The sequence below is a fragment of the Chanodichthys erythropterus genome, chromosome 17 (assembly GCF_024489055.1).
Source record: "Chanodichthys erythropterus isolate Z2021 chromosome 17, ASM2448905v1, whole genome shotgun sequence".
Classification (NCBI taxonomy): domain Eukaryota; kingdom Metazoa; phylum Chordata; class Actinopteri; order Cypriniformes; family Xenocyprididae; genus Chanodichthys; species Chanodichthys erythropterus.
The window spans coordinates 39,652,914-39,669,303 of NC_090237.1; the positions used below are offsets into that span (position 1 = coordinate 39,652,914).

The following is a 16,390-nucleotide window of genomic DNA, read 5'->3' on the forward strand; positions in this document are numbered from 1 at the left end:
TACGGCCATTAGAGGGCGCTAGGGATAAATTTTCAGGAAGATTTCTCTAGGCCAGAGAGTAAAATGATAAATTATAGAAGCACAGAATACAGGTAACAGTATACTGGAACTGGTACAAGTTTGCTATGAGATGAGATAGACTTGAACTTGATGCAAACAGCAATGGGTAAAGAGAGGTGCGGCACATCATCTCTTTTCAGTATCTCTAGTAGTGCTGCTGTGTTGAATCTTTAGTAAAGGTTTGTCCATTTATTTTTACAATGCTTTATACAATATTGATGCAATATTCTTCAACTAGGAAGCAATACATTTGGTTGTAACTTCAATTTCAACTATAACAAAGTGTTACAGGAGACAATATGGTCTTTGCTAAAGTTGGACCCACTTTATATTAAGTGGCCTTAACTACTGTGTACTTACATTTAAATTAATAATTTGATACAATGCACTTATTGTGTACATACATGTTTTTACATTATATTTTAAAAACACCTGCATGTAATTACATATGTAATTAATTTCTGTAATTACATTTATAATTACACTGTTGACCCATCCCTTACACCTTACCACTACCCTTAAACCTACCAATACCACCAGAGCTTTCCCTAACCTTACCCGTATCCACCTCAATAGCAGCAAACGTGTTTTGCAATTCATTATGAACCCAATAAGTACATTGTACTTATTTTTTTATGTAAGTACATAGTAGTTAAGGCCACTTAATATAAAGTGGGACCCTAAAGTCCTTGCTAGCCTGATACAATGGTAGAACAAAGCATATCAATTGCTAGGAGAAGCCATGTGTCTGTTAAATAGGTTCCAGTGATGTAGTATGTAAGTATATGGAGAAGAGAAGGGGTCCAAGTACTGACCCCTGGTGTACCCCGGGACCAGTTGATGTGCTTCGGACACTTCTCTCCTCCAGCTAACCTTGAAAGACCCACCTGTGAGGTAAGATGCACACCAGCAAAGTGGAGTATCAGTGATGCGCAAGGATGGACACAACGATTTGATGGTTAATGGTGTCAAAAATGAGTTCATATGAGTAAATAAAAAAAAAACGTAATTTAATTTTATAGAAAAAAATGTTAAATGTTATCTTCCATTACAGGATTGAATGAGCACCTCTGTTCACTGGCAAAGGAAGCACAGAGGAGATTATCATGCTATATCACATAATCGTCAGGAAATGAGGCCACACGCTGCTGTTTTATGCACTTTATTGGATGTAAGAGCTGCCAATCTGGATTTTCTTTAATACACGTTACAGGTTAGCAGTAGCAGCAGGAACCTGCTCTGCAGATTTTCACTTGAGACATGTTTAGTTCTGGCTTAATCTGAGTTGGTTAGGATGATGTAAGAGTGTGTGTGCTTTTCCTAATATATGTGAGTTATATGCATAAGAATAAGCAGCGATTGTTTTAGGTGCATTTATTGTTGGGTTGCATGTGTGTGTGTGCAATTATATTTGCAATGTGAAGTCAGCATTACAGTTCCATACGTGTCCAGAGTAATGATACAAAAGCTGATGAATATTTGTTACATCATTTAGATATGAATGTTTGAGTAAATCTCAAGAAAACATGTCCAGATAAGATATGACTACAAAATCAAAAGAAACAACAATTTAAGGTCCTATTTTAAGTCCATTGAAATAATAAAATTAAATCAAATTAATACATAATATATTATTTATTTATTTGTATTTATTTATTTGCATTGAGGTAATGGAAATCTGGGAGAAAATGTTATTGAAATGGTTATGAATATAACATCACAATTCAATTACTTTGTTGTGACTCTTAGTCCAAAAATAGGCTTTATTTTTAAATATTTCTTTTGATTTTGGGGTAAAATATGGCTGGACATGTTCTCTCCCAGTGATATCCGTTATTACAAATCATATAAGTCTATTTACTGTAAGTTTTCAATTAATTAAGATCATGTCGTCTTAGTAAGTAATAGAAATACAGTATGAGTTCCTTATTGTATTGTTGGGGACTGGTATAAGTCATAAACAGTACTCTGTTATCCTATATTCATTTCGACAATCAAACAATATTATAGAATATGACATCTTAATATAGCACACAAACTCTCTCACACTTTCAAACACAGACACACTCACTTTACATAACTTTACAGAACTTAACTTGAACAGTCCGAAGACAGCTATCCACACTTAAAAGTCTGTAAGATAAAGGATCATTCACACATCACATGTACTCAAAAAGGTTTAGAGGGTACGGAATCCCTCCAAGGTGGGACAAGGTGTGTGTATGTGTGTGTGTGTGTGTGTGTGTGTGTGCATATTCACAATTATAACATATGTAGTTATAATTATAGTAGCCTCATCAATATTTCCCCTTCTTTAAGAACCTCAAGGATGGCCACCTTTACGAACAGTTTAAATGCTGTACGTTTTGATATGGCTCACTTTAGGAGAGATATGTCATCAGAGAAATCTCCAGCGCCCAGAGGATGAAGGCAGCGCGTAAAACGCCACTGACAGACCATGAGGCACAGAGGCAGCATAAATAGGGCACAGATGCCCGCCATAATGTAGGCGATGGTCATTAATGTGGACTCGTCGGTCTGAGGAACATTGTAGCCACAGTCCTCAAGGTCCACACCATGGAACGGTCCCTCCACTGAGGCCGTACGGAACTCGTCGTGGACTAGAGAGAAGGAAAATAACAAAGGCAAGGACATGAACAAACACAGGATCAAATGATAAAATACAGACACAGTATTTGATTTGTGTCCTAATACTGTAAGTTCCCAGAGAAAATGCTCTCTCACCGTGACACGTGCTAACAGCAAAGCCGATGCGCTTGTGTTCTCGGTCAAACACCACATAGAAGCCCTCCATGATGACGGCACCCATTACTGTACCAGTGCTCGACTGAGACACAGCGAATTTATAACAGTCCTCCTGTGCTGAGGCCACGTCCTCCACCGGCCTCAGATACTGCTGCAGAGACCCGAGAGAGACAGACACACATCAGCTACATATATACGCATTCGAGACTGTCCTCCACCAAAAAACGACCCTATAGGTTGTTTTTTCAAGTACCTTATTATGACCTATATTTACTTTTAAAGTCTAGCTGGCGTAATTAATAAGTGTCGTGTTACGTCTATGAGCGTCGTTACCAATCAAATTGCGTGTTCATTTAAATGCAATGTGTGGACTTTTTGCACTCGCCATTTGTTCTATTTCCATTTAGCGAAACTCATTGTCAATTTTGCTTTTGGCAGATGTGTTGGAAAGTGATTTATAGTGCATATACACTTTATAAGCATGTGCGTTCCCTGGGATCGAACCCACAATCGCATGATTGCATGTAGTTGCATAACACAATGCTCTACCACCTGAGCCTGACAGGGCACAACTTCTGTAAACGTCGTATTTCAGGGAAGTGACAAACGACCTATAGGGGCGTACTGGTTGGAGGACGTCACAAACGATTAAAGATGAAAAAACTGATAAATGGTTGTTGTAGACAACAAGAGGGCAAGAAGATTATTTAAAAAAGCCGATAATCTCAGACTGGTCAAACCTCAGTGTATCACTACTGGTATGTACTTCTGGACCTGCTGCTGTATGTGTGTAGCTTCAAACGAGCAACTGTACATCTGTGTTTTTTTATTGTCGTGATGTTTTTGTTTTTCATATTCATATATAATTTAAAGGTGCCGTAGAATCAAAAATTGAATTTACCTTGGCATAGTTGAATAAAAAAATGGAAAAGACATACAGTGAGTCTCAAACACCATTGTTTTTCTTCCTTCTTACGTAAATCTCATTTGTTTAAAAGACCTCCGAAGAACAGGCGAATCTCAACATAACACCGACTGTTACGTAACAGTCGGGATCATTAATATGTACGCCCCAATATTTGCATATGCCAGCTCATGTTCAAGGCATTAGACAAGGGCAGCCAGTATTAACGTCTGGATCTGAGCACAGCTGAATCATCAGACTAGGTAAGCAAGCAAGAACAACAGCGAAAAATGGCAGATGGAGCAATAATAACTGACATGATTCATGATATCATGATATTTTTAGTGATATTTGTAAACTGTCTTTCTAAATGTTTCGTTAGCATGTTGCTAATGTACTGTTAAATGTGGTTAAAGTTACCATCGTTTCTTACTGTATTCACGGAGACAAGAGTCGTAGCTATTTTCATTATTAAACACTTGCAGTCTGTATAATTCATAAACACAACTTCATTCTTTATAAATCTCTCCAACAGTGTGTAATGTTAGCTTTAGCCACGGAGCATTATCAGACTCATTCAGAATCAAATGTAAACATCCAAATAAATACAATACTCACATGATCCGACGCATACATGCCGCATGCATGACGAACACTTTGTAAGATCCATTTTGAGGGTTATATTAGCTGTGTGAACTTTGTTTATGCAGTGTATTATAATCGAGAGCTCAGGGGCGGGGAGCACAAGGATTTAAAGGGGCCGCAGCCTGAATTGGTGCATAGTTAATGATGCCCCAAAATAGGCAGTTAAAATAATTAATTAAAAAAATCTATGGGGTATTTTGAGCTGAAACTTCACAGACACATTCAGGACACACCTTACACTTATATTATATCTTTTGAAAGAATGTTCTAGGGCACCTTTAAACGTTTACTTCTTGCTCTTGCCAAGCTTGCTATTGTTGGTTTAATCCAGGGGTTCACATCTCTGGCTCTCAAGATCAAACGTTCCTGCTGTTTACCTCCAACCTTCAACCTCAAATTCACCTGCCTTTTTTAGCTGTATTCAATTAGGGTTGGAACTAAACTCTTCAGGAACGTGGAGCTCACGAGCCAGAGTTGAGAACCCCTGGTTTAATCGTATGATAGTGCAGTTTCAAGGGAAATTTGTTTTCAGGGGTTCTCAACTCTGGCTCTCTCAGCTCACCACATGTGTCTATTAACATGTCTGTATATAGAGAGAAAAAGATCCAGCTGCTTGCATTAAACTGTGGGATACAGTATCCCATGATCACTGTCAAACTCTGCTCTTGAAGGGCCACTGTCCTGCAGAATGTAGCACCAAACAGCTAAAACACCTGCCTGGATGTTTCTAGCAGAGATGGTCTTATTATTATTGGGAGATATGAGGGTCCATGGTTCTACTATTGGAGAAAGCGTACCGGCCAACTTGGATCACGTTTGCCTTGAACCCTCATTTACTATTCCCTACATTAGTCCACTAATATCCCAGGCAGCAACATAGTGCGGCCCACATCTGGTAAATGTGGATTACACGTGGACCAGATGTGGGCCGGATCTGGGCCGACACTATGTCGCTGTCTGGGATTGAGGGAGTGAATGGAAATGAGTAAGTGAATTCGGACACTGATGGTGCCAGAAGAGCTGCCGCTTTTTCATAGTTTGTGCTTGTTGTTTAATAATATTTTGAATCTTAGCAAACTGTCAGCTCCAGTAGCAATGAAAAGACTTATCATGAAAACTAGCATGTATAAACTGTAATTAAACAATTTAATAATCAATTAAATGGAGTTTATACCTGTATGATATTATGCTGTAGCCACATTGAACCAGCAGTTTGGAAAATGGAGGCGCCATCTTCTGGCAAGATGAGGGAATTCATTCAGCATGACTCTCACAGTGCATTCTGGCTATTCTCTAGCCGTTCGTACATTCATTATTGTGGTACATTGAATGAGTGCACTTGATAACGTCCACTATGGTTTCAGACATGACTACAAATGGCTGTCCCCTCAAATATGGCCCTATTTAAGGGCCCTTGATTGGCTGGTTCAGGTGTGTTTAATAGGGTTTGAGCTGAACTCTGCAAAACAGTGGCCCTATAGTGGTCATATAGGTTCAAAAACCACATGAGGGTGAGAAAATGAGGAGAGGACATTTTTGGTTGAGCTATCCATTCAACTGTTGCCGCAGGTATACAGAATATGGACTGACTGATAATCAATTTGATCATTCTGACCCATATTTCGACTGAATCAGTTATCTCTATATAGGTTAAGGTGTGGCCCGTTATCACCCAGCAGCCTCTTATAGCAGTATACCCTTCAGAAAGCTGTCATAGCCACAGAATGAAGAAAGCAGAATGATGGTACCTGTGGCAGGATGGAGATACGGAAGGACTGGTTTCTATTTTCACTCATTAGGTAGAGAGAAATGACAGGGAAGATATGCCAGGGCGTGGTGCCCGCCTGCCAACATACCAGCTGCTCCCCCAGCCAAAAACCTGAGGGAAACTGTTCAGTCTGTGGAGACAAAATTGTGAGATGTGAGAGAAATCTGAAAAAAGTTTAGCACGTTCAAGAATGAGACCAGCTGAGATGATATAAACCGACCGATGAAGCGGCTTCAATGGCCTTCACAGCAGCCTGGAACACTTTACGAGGGAGACGCAGGTTTGTAGTGCCGCTGTCCACAATACTCTTATCATAGTTATACTGAGAGACAGAGAAACAAAAACTGTGAGAATGGCTGCTTTTAGCAATGACTACTTTTTCTTTGTTTAATATTAAACAACAACAACAACAGTAGTCTGTTCAACTGTATTCTAAACCATGACCAACTGTGAGAGTACAAAGAGAAAATGCATAAAATGTTCCTTTAGCTGTAGTTTTGACATTTGAAAAAAAAGAAGAAGAAAAAAAAGCTCCCTTAAAATGCACTACTAACAATGTCCAGCAGTGGACACTCCATGTCTTGCTGATGCTAATTCATATGCAGCATTATATGCATCCAAAATACAAATAAATAATTTAAAATATATATTATTTCAATTATACATTTTAATTAGTATAAGCAATTAAATATGTAAACATTCATATGCCTAATGAATAAATTATGGAGTGTCTATTTACACCAAGTGCAAATCATCTATACATTAAAGGCATGTGAAATATATGGGCCATTCTACAGAATTGGTGCAAACTGCTGCCCACAACCAAAAAACACATTTAAAAAGCATTTAAGTATTCCAGTTTTAGATGTTTACTAAGATCCTTCTATTATCTATTGAATCTCACGGTAACACTTTACAATAAGGTTCATTAGTTAACATTAGTTAACATGAACTAATGATGAACTGCACTTCTACAGCATTTATTAATCTTTGTTAATATTAATTTCAACATTTACTAATACATTATTAAAATCTTGTTAACATTAGTTAATGCACTGTGAACTAACATGAACAAACAATGAACAACTGTATTTTCATTAATGAAGATTAGTAAATACAGTAACAAATATATTGCTCATGGTTAGTTCATGTTAGTTAATACATTAACTAATGAACCTTATTGAAAAGTGTTACCAATCTCACAATAATATTTAAAATATCAGTAAGATTTATATATATAGAAAATATAATAATTAATTTATTGTGTACTTTCAATTGGTGTCTGTCCTGAACCCTAACCCTTAAATTTCAACTTGTAAAAAAATGATATTGAAATAATTTTTGCAGTTTTGATATATATTTTATTTTTAAATCATGAAACTTTGTGTCCCGCATGTTCACATCACTACCGAAACAGTGTGTGTTTCAGTCCACTGTCTGAGACTGAGACCTCTACATTTCTGATCAGGAAATATTCCTCTCACAGCCTCTCTTTTACAGTAGACAGATCATCATTCTGAGTTAAATGTGTTCAAAAGTCTGAAAATCTGTGTGTAACTTGAACAAACGTCACTGCCAAACACCTTTTATCTGCAATTAAGCAGAATATTTTGGGTGTTATTCCATAAAATGTAGTTTTTGTGTGTGTAAAACTGTTCAGAACTGTGCTGGATAACCATGTGTTGACTATCATCTTTGAGCGGATGAGACGTATCGAAAATCGTCACAACTGAAACTTCACCACGTTTCGGTCGTGACTGTTTCATTACTGACACCATTGTTTTGGTAGTGATAAAAGGGATATAATCATTTATTGGGGGAAATAAACAAAATTTTACGACATTCATGTAAATCATTAGTATTTTAATATGTTTTAGTATGTGAGTTAAAATCCTGTCATGTGATGCGGTCACTACCAACACATTACTGTCACTACTGAAAATGTGCAGTCACGACCGAAACATGGATGTTTTGTTAGAAATAAAGTATATTGACTGATCAACTAAGATGTTATTATAGTGTTTAGTTCAATGTTTATTCAAACTAATGAATCCTTCACTTTGAAATCAGTTTGATAAACTTTATGACTTTTACAAAGAAAGACTGGATTCAAAATACAACAAATCGCATAAATTACACTTGAAATATTGTTAAAATTGCAAATGTTATTGATTTACCTGTGAAAACCTTTTTTTTAATAAATAGCAAACAAACAAACAAACAAACAAACAAAAAAACAGAAGATTTGTTCTCACTTCTTTGCAGTCCATATTGAGATCCTGTCCGTTAACCTCGATGCGCACGATGATGACCTCATAATACCACTCTCGTCTGATTGGTGTGTACCACAGCTCCCCAACATATAAAGACGGATCTATTCCCCCAATGATCTGGAAAGAATAAAGACAATCTGTGAATAAACAAATCCTTAATTTGTTTTGTTGGACATTACATATAGTTTTATAACAAGATGGTGTGTGATTCAAAGATTTTAATCATTTCATATGACTGCACTTTTGTTCCTCAAAACACACAAATCATATGGACTGTTTTTATGATTTTTTGTTAAAAGACATATTTTTGTCCTCTTTTCGGAGCTTGGCAGTCTCAATCTCCTTTCATTTTCCATAGAAGAACGAGTCATTTAAAGTAAATGACAGAATTTCAGTTTGGGGTCAATTAAGCATTTCTTGCAGTAAAAAGATCTAGTTCTTGGTCAGCTCTCACCATACTGCCCCCTACAGTGGAGCTGCCGGCGCTGTAGTTCTGGGTGAATCCTGCTCCACAGAGCTGCAGAGAAAACATGTCTGGGACGCTGGTCTGTCTCAACAGAGAGTCGAAGAACGGCTCTAGATTCTCATCCGGCTGAAAGATGGAAAACCTGATTAGAAGAGACTCTTCATTAAGCACTGTGAAGTGATGACAGCACAAGCACTCGTGTTACAGAAACACTGCAGGAACCGACCCTTGCGATCTCAGCATAGGCCAGGCCGAGTATGCCCTCCCAGTTGGATCCATTGATGAAGAAGCGATCAGACTGGGTGATTGCAGCGATGTTGGCCCTCAGAGACACATTGGGCCCGTGAGGAATTGACACCAGATCAGTGCCCAGCTCTCCCTCCCACCGGCCCTGTGTGTACGGCACATACACACCGCGGCCCAGATCTCTGTACGATGACGAACTATCAACAGACGGGAAAACATTTGTTAGTCTTTACAACATATGTCATGACACATGTGTGTGTGGTTAGTTACTACTACTCACAGAGAGCGGTGGTAATATCTGTGGAGGAACGGGTGAGCGGCGGCGCCGACTGCAAAATTACTGCTGCCCGTATCAACCAGGATGTTCAACTGAAACACAAAGGGATTTAATTTATGATTAGAGAAGATGAATAACTCGAGAACAATGTGAGTGGTGCTCACCAAAGTTACTTTTAAAAGTAATGCATTACAATATTGTGTTACTCCCTATAAAGTAACTAATTGCACTACTTAGTTACTTTTTATGGAACATTATGTTACTTTTGCTTTTCTTTTTCTCACCTGGGCTTGTTTGTTTGTTTGTTTAAAAACAACAACAACAAAAAGTTCTATTTTTGGCAAACGTAAAGGCCCTTTCTCCAGTGGTGGATCTAGGATTTTTTAAAGCAGGGGCCACAATGGGGCCGCCCTTTACAGAGAGGTGGCAAGTTTAACATGTATGTGTAATTATTATATTAATGAGTTTTGCACACATTTTACCTCTTTCCTTTGCTGCTGGCTCTAGCGCTTTGTTCATTAACTGTTCTTTAAAGCTTTAAGTTCAAGCACCTTTTGGATTTAGAGTTTCTTCCAAACATTTTCTGGATTTAGGAACTACTGCAAGCAGCTATTTCCATATTTTATTTTTTCTTCATTAAGAATAACACAGCTAATAAAATATAAAACAACATTTGAAGAAGAAAAAAATCTTCTGTGCAAATTTGGAGTTCTGTTTTAACATTTTGTTGTGTTTTTGGGTTCCAGCAAGAACATTGCATAAAAATAGGTATAGCTTAATGTTTTTCTGACCATATTTTATTTCAAATTCGAGGATAATTAAAGTTTAAACTAACTTTAATTTAATGATTTTTGAGGCCATGCAATGTGATCTTGTTTAGAGGAGACTAAAATGGTAAAGGTGCCATCGAACGTTTTTTTACAAGATGTAATATAAGTCTAAGGTGTCCCCTGAATGTGTCTGTGAAGTTTCAGCTCAAAATACCCTATAGATTTTTTTTTTTATTAATTTTTTTAACTGCCTATTTTGGGGCATAATTAGAAATGCACCGATTCAGGCTGCGGCCCCTTTAAATTCTCGTGCTCTCGGCCCCCGAGCTCTCGACTATAATACAGTGCATTTACAAAGTTCACACAGCTAATATAACCCTCAAAATGGATCTGACAAAGTGTTCGTCATGCAGCATGTCTAATCGCGTAAGTATTGTATTTATTTGGATCTTTACATTTGATTCTGAATGAGTTTGATGGTGCTCCGTGGCTAAAGCTAACATTACACACTGTTGGAGAGATTTATAAAGAATGAAGTTGTGTTTATGAATTATACAGACTGCAAGTGTTTAAAAATGAAAATAGCGACGGCTCTTGTCTCCGTGAATACAGTAAGAAACGATGGTAACTTTAACCACATTTAACAGTACATTAGCAACATGCTAACAAAACATTTAGAAAGACAATTTACAAATATCACTAAAAATATCATGATATCATGAATCATGTCAGTTATTATCGCTCCATCTGCCATTTTTCACTGTTGTTCTTGCTTGCTTACCTAGTCTGATGATTCAGCTGTGCTCAGATCCAGACGTTAATACTGGCTGCCCTTGTGTAATGCCTTGAACATGAGCTGGCATATGCAAATATTGGGGTCGTACATATTAATGATCCCGACTGTTACATAACAGTCTGTGTTATGTTGAGATTCGCCTGTTCTTCAGAGGTCTTTTAAACAAATGAGATTTATATAAGAAGGAAGAAACAATGGAGTTTTAGACTCACTGTATGTCTTTTCCATGAACTGAACTCTTGATATTCAACTATCCCAAGGTACATTCAATTTTTAATTCTAGGGCACCTTTAACTAATAGTTACTCACATTATCTAAGCAAGCAGTTGATGTTTTTTTTTTTTTTTTTTTTCCTCAATCTGAGGCTTCTTATTACAGATCTTGAGAAAAACACTATTTTGTAGGGTTCTACTGTAATAAAGGCTAATTCGATTAGCATTGCATTCTCATACTTTATTCTTATGAAAATAGGACTTTTATACTTTTATATCTGACTTTTATAAGTCTAAGTCTTGTACTTTCTGCGCGAGGGCGCCCTCTGGCTTCGAGTATTAATTAAAACTTACATTACCGCAATAATAGAATTCAGTTTTAATGACAATTAAAATGTGAAACCGTCCTAACTGTCTGGAACTTTATCGTGAAAGCGCTTTTCTTATTGCAGTGTGTAAGACATTTGTTCTCTTTCTGGCTCATGTTTTGATTGACATTTCAGTGAATTATTGACAACTGTACATTTATTTTTCAACCAAACACTCTCCGTAACGTACAATGGGTACAGAAAGTATTCAGACCCCTTTCACTCTTTGTTATATTGCAGCCATTTGCTAAAACCTGCAAACCTGCAGTGATGCCAGTGGTTGGCAAGGTGTTGCTATGCAGTGTTTTAAGGACACTGTGATGTGATACAGTTTTCTGAGTATTAGCTATGGTGTTCTGGATCCACTGCAGGTACATGTTTTATCAGCTCACTCCCAAGTCTCTATAAAATCCTCTGGCCTCATTTCTAAAATATTAGAAACCGCCCTACATTTGATCTTACGATCAATTCTCAAACGTGCACATGTGTGAATCAACGTGTACGTGTTACATAGAGGTGAGTTCAAATCTGTGCATACAGTACACACGTTTTATAAATAAGGCCCTTGGTCTCTAGATGTGGCTCAGGTCTTTCAGCTGACTGTTGTCAAATGTTTCTGACCTTGTGGGTGTTTGTGTGTTTGTGAGGAGGTATTTAAGAATGAGAAGTATTATCGATCGGCCTCCTGCAGGCCCCCAGCGACTGACTGGCAGCCTGTCTCTGAGCGTGAGACTCACTGACTGAACAAAATGTGATACACGCTGAGGGAGAGCGAGACGGAGAGAGACAGACAGGACAGGACGGGTGATGGGAAACCTGAGAACAAGAAAGAGCTGCCAGACGTCGGTTGGATATACTGGACAGACATTCTGAAATGATCGAGATCAGACAATTACTGTGTCCACTTTTCTGAGAGTCTACCGATGAAGAATATTTTGGAGAGAGTCTTCCTGGGTAAGTTAGTTTAATGGCACAGAAGGTAACTCCATCATTAATACGTCACTCTTCTCAGCGTCTGCTTTTTCAGTGGCCGCGGCTGAGAGCAGGGTGACTGATGACGTATTATATTGATAAAACACAATGACGGAGCACTTACACACAATACTGCTTTGTTGTAGAAACATCACACACGTCCATTCACAAATTCAGAGTCGTTCCAAACACAAGCGTGTCTCTCTATATAAATTCGATTAGACAAGCGTTTTAGATTCATCAGCGTTTTTGAACTCAAAGGTGGTTGATAACACACTTGACCTTCTTACCACGTCTGCCTATTCCTCTCAGCAGCTCTCCACTGTAGTAAGAATTGAGCTGACTCCTCATGTCATTGATCTGTCCTGTGGGCTTCCTGTTATTGCGCTCACTGAATCTGGCCTGTGTGCATCCTTCCTCTACGAGACCTGCCTTCACCCACAGGGCTTCCTCTTCCTCATACATTATGTGACCTTGTTGAGTCAGTGTACAGTTGAAGATGTTTGGTGCGCAAAAACACTAATTCATTTCCTTCCACATCATTTTAAGCTCGTGTTGTGATGCATTAGATGTGGACACAAAACAGTTCTAGTGATGATACTAGAATTTAGATCAAGTCTTCCTGGAGCTTAAACAGAAAAGCATAACACTAACAATGTCATGAGTTCGATTCCCAGCAAATGCATGAAAAAATAAATAAATAAATAAAATGCTTAGCTTGAATGTAAAGTAAGTCTCTTTGGATAAAAGATGCAAAAACCTTTTAATAGAACAGTTATTGTTGGTACATGGTTCTTATAACAAAAGGATGGCATGTAGATGTGTATAGATACTGGGCAATAGTGCACTATTATTCTAAGGGGCCGTTTACACAACACAGTTTTCAACTAAAAACACATTTATTCATTGCTGTTTATTTACACGACAACAGCGTTTTGGCGGCCTTAAAATGCCAATTTTTGAAAATGGATTTCAGGGTTCACAGAGATGGTTAAAAACGCTGTATTACTCAAGCCAGGCCAGTAGGTGGCGATGTTACTTTTTAAAGAAACACTGCATGCCTATAGACTGAACACGTAATACGCATGTGCATGATATCACAGTTTTTACAAATTCACATATTTGTAGTTTACACAGAAACGACAATGCTATCATTTTCAAAAACTTGCACTTGGAAATCCAGTTTCAAAATTCAAGCCCCCAAAGCGCTATTGTTGTGTAAATGAACGGCCAAAACACATGAAAAGTTTTCAGTTTTTAGTTGAAAACGGTGTTGTGTAAACGGAATCTCAAAGTACAAGTTTTTGAAAGCAGTACCGTTATAGTCTCTGTGTAAACTACAAAAACATGAATTTGTGGAAAAAGTAACATCATATGCATGCGTATTACATGTTCAGTCTATATGCATGTACACTCTAAAAAATGCTGGGTTAAAATCAACCCAAGTTGGGTTAAATATGGACAAACCCAGCGGTTGGGTTAGATGCACCAATCAAACTTTTTTCAATTTGCTTATTTAAAAACATGATCAAAACTATCTATTTTAATGACAAAAATAAGTGAGCAAGTGACAAATATCAGTATCAGTATTGGAATAGGCCAATAATTGTTTGTTAAAATCGGTATCAGCCCCAAAAAATCCTATTGGTGCATACCTAGTTAAATGTTTGCTGGCCACTTTTATTTAACTCAACTATTGTTTAAAAAATGACTAAATGTCTGGCTTAAAATGAACCCAAAATTAAAAATCAGACACATAATTACTAGAGGCAACAATAATAATCAAAAGGTGAACATTTATTAATAAACAATTTAACAATAGTTTATTATTTAATTATTATTCATTAAACTTACAGTATTAATAAATGTTCATTTCAACCTATTCTGGGTTCATTTTAAGTGAGCCATATAGTCATTTTAAACAATAACTGAGTTAAATAAAACTAGCATCATAACAATAATTGGGTCAAAACATCTCATTTGCTGGCTTTGTCCATTTTCAACCCAACTTGGGTTATTTTTAACCCAGCATTTTTAGTGTAGTGTTTATTTACAAAGTGACATCGCCAACTACTGGCATGATAGCAGAATGCAGTGTTTTTAGTTGTGAACGGGGATCATTTTGAGTTCTTCTTCAAAAGAAGAACTTTTCAGTTTTTAGTACACCATTGTCGTGTACACGTAGCAGGATAGGACAGTGAAACTGAGCAGGGTCATACAGTCTCAGATGTGCTCTACATACAGCTGTGATGGGTGGGCAAAACCCATATAGGCTACTTCACAAAACAATCCCACAGTCAGCGTTTAGTCGTTTAATCAATGCTCTAATATTCCCATAAAGCACAAAGATCTAAACGAAACAGGCCACTGGAATGGAGTACAAGCACTCTGCTTACTACACAGTACATACTGTAAATGTGGACAAAAACAAACACCAGTAAACACCAATAACTAGAAGGTGACAATTATGCAAATTATAGATTGAATATAGCATATATTCCAGTTTAACACAGTATTACTGTTGAACTGTTGAATGTTATAATGGAAATCTCTCGTTTCACCACTTTAAATCACATTTCACTAGTTCAGTAACAAAAAAAGCAAAGTGTAAGTATTCATCCATTGCTTTAAATCTTTTTTATTTAAAGTAATATGTAAACATGTAATCATTTTTGAAAAGTAGATACTGCCAAAATGTTTTAATTATATGATGGTTTATCTGGATAAGTTTCTGTATTTCACTGTACATTATGTAGACAATTTACACATTTTAGCCCACATTTTTAGCCTTGATCAATAAAATAAATAGATTATATTGTCTTGGACAAAATCTTTCCTGTCCAAGAAAATTAAGTAAAATATCAAATAAAATTTGAATGGCCTTTTTTTTTTTTCTGAGGGCAGCAAATATCAATATGTGGAGGTAATATGCTGTGGCATGTTTTGTTATATGGTGAGAACCCATTTATTTGGATCGAGTCTCACCTTCTGAGGTGGGGTGCCCACAGCCATTTCGATGTAATACCCTTGTCCTGACTTTCCTCGAAGGTTGTCAATCATGTTAACAAAATTCACCACAGGGACTCCTCTGCGTGTCCGTGCGGCTCTCGAGGGGACCCGGGGGGCCGCGGGCTGTGAGAGGGGCCCCTGCTGCAGAGGGACACGGAGCAACACTGAGCCAGAGCTGCCAGCGGAGGAGGAGGTGACCGGCAGAAGGGCCACAAATGCCCACGAATACAGAAACAGAAGCGGCACTTTCATCTTTCCGAGCTATAAAATCCCTTTGTTTACTTTAGAACGCGTCAAGCGGCGGATCCGAAAGTTCTATTATGGCGTCATAATACACAGAACGCCGACAACAGAATGCGCAAATTCCAAATCCCCGCGAGCACTAAAGGACATTCGGGCTCATGTTTATTATCCTTCGTTTTCTCCATCCTCCGCATTTACAAACAACGGCAACCATTCCCGTTTTCCTCATTCGTCTTTCTTTTTTATATGGAGATTCCGAACTCGGTGTCCTATAGCAAAACCTCCCCGCATGCTCTTTAAGAAATCAACTGTTAAAATAAGACGATCCTTCTATTTAAATAAACGCAGAAGTAGAGCAGGTGGGCATCGCTCTTCTGGAGTTCTGTCGTTGAATGTCTGCCATTGAAATGCGCTCGACGTCGTGTCCATTTAGAGCCGCCTTTTGCCCTTTGATCATTTGACGGAGCAAACCTCCATAATCCGCATCTATATGTCCTCAAACAGCTCCTGCCTCCTCCTCCATCTTCCCTGCATCCGCACGCACTGAAGCGCTGTCCGATTCCTGAATGAATCATTAGGATGAATCAGTTCTATTGAACGATTCAGTCAGAGCGA

General features: G+C 37.9%; 1 protein-coding gene across 1 annotated transcript; it reads right to left on the reverse strand.

Annotated features, from left to right (window-relative positions):
- Window positions 1–1,212: 1,212 nt before the first annotated feature.
- Window positions 1,213–16,219, reverse strand: bace1 (beta-secretase 1). Its single transcript, XM_067366399.1, has 9 exons — window positions 15,509–16,219; window positions 9,409–9,497; window positions 9,109–9,325; window positions 8,871–9,008; window positions 8,399–8,533; window positions 6,364–6,465; window positions 6,124–6,273; window positions 2,806–2,977; window positions 1,213–2,681 (listed from the first exon to the last, which is right to left on the reverse strand). The coding sequence occupies exons 1-9, from the start codon at window positions 15,782–15,784 to the stop codon at window positions 2,437–2,439; spliced, it is 1,524 nt and encodes a 507-aa protein (XP_067222500.1). The 5' UTR covers window positions 15,785–16,219; the 3' UTR covers window positions 1,213–2,436.
- Between the last annotated feature and the right edge of the window lie 171 nt (window positions 16,220–16,390).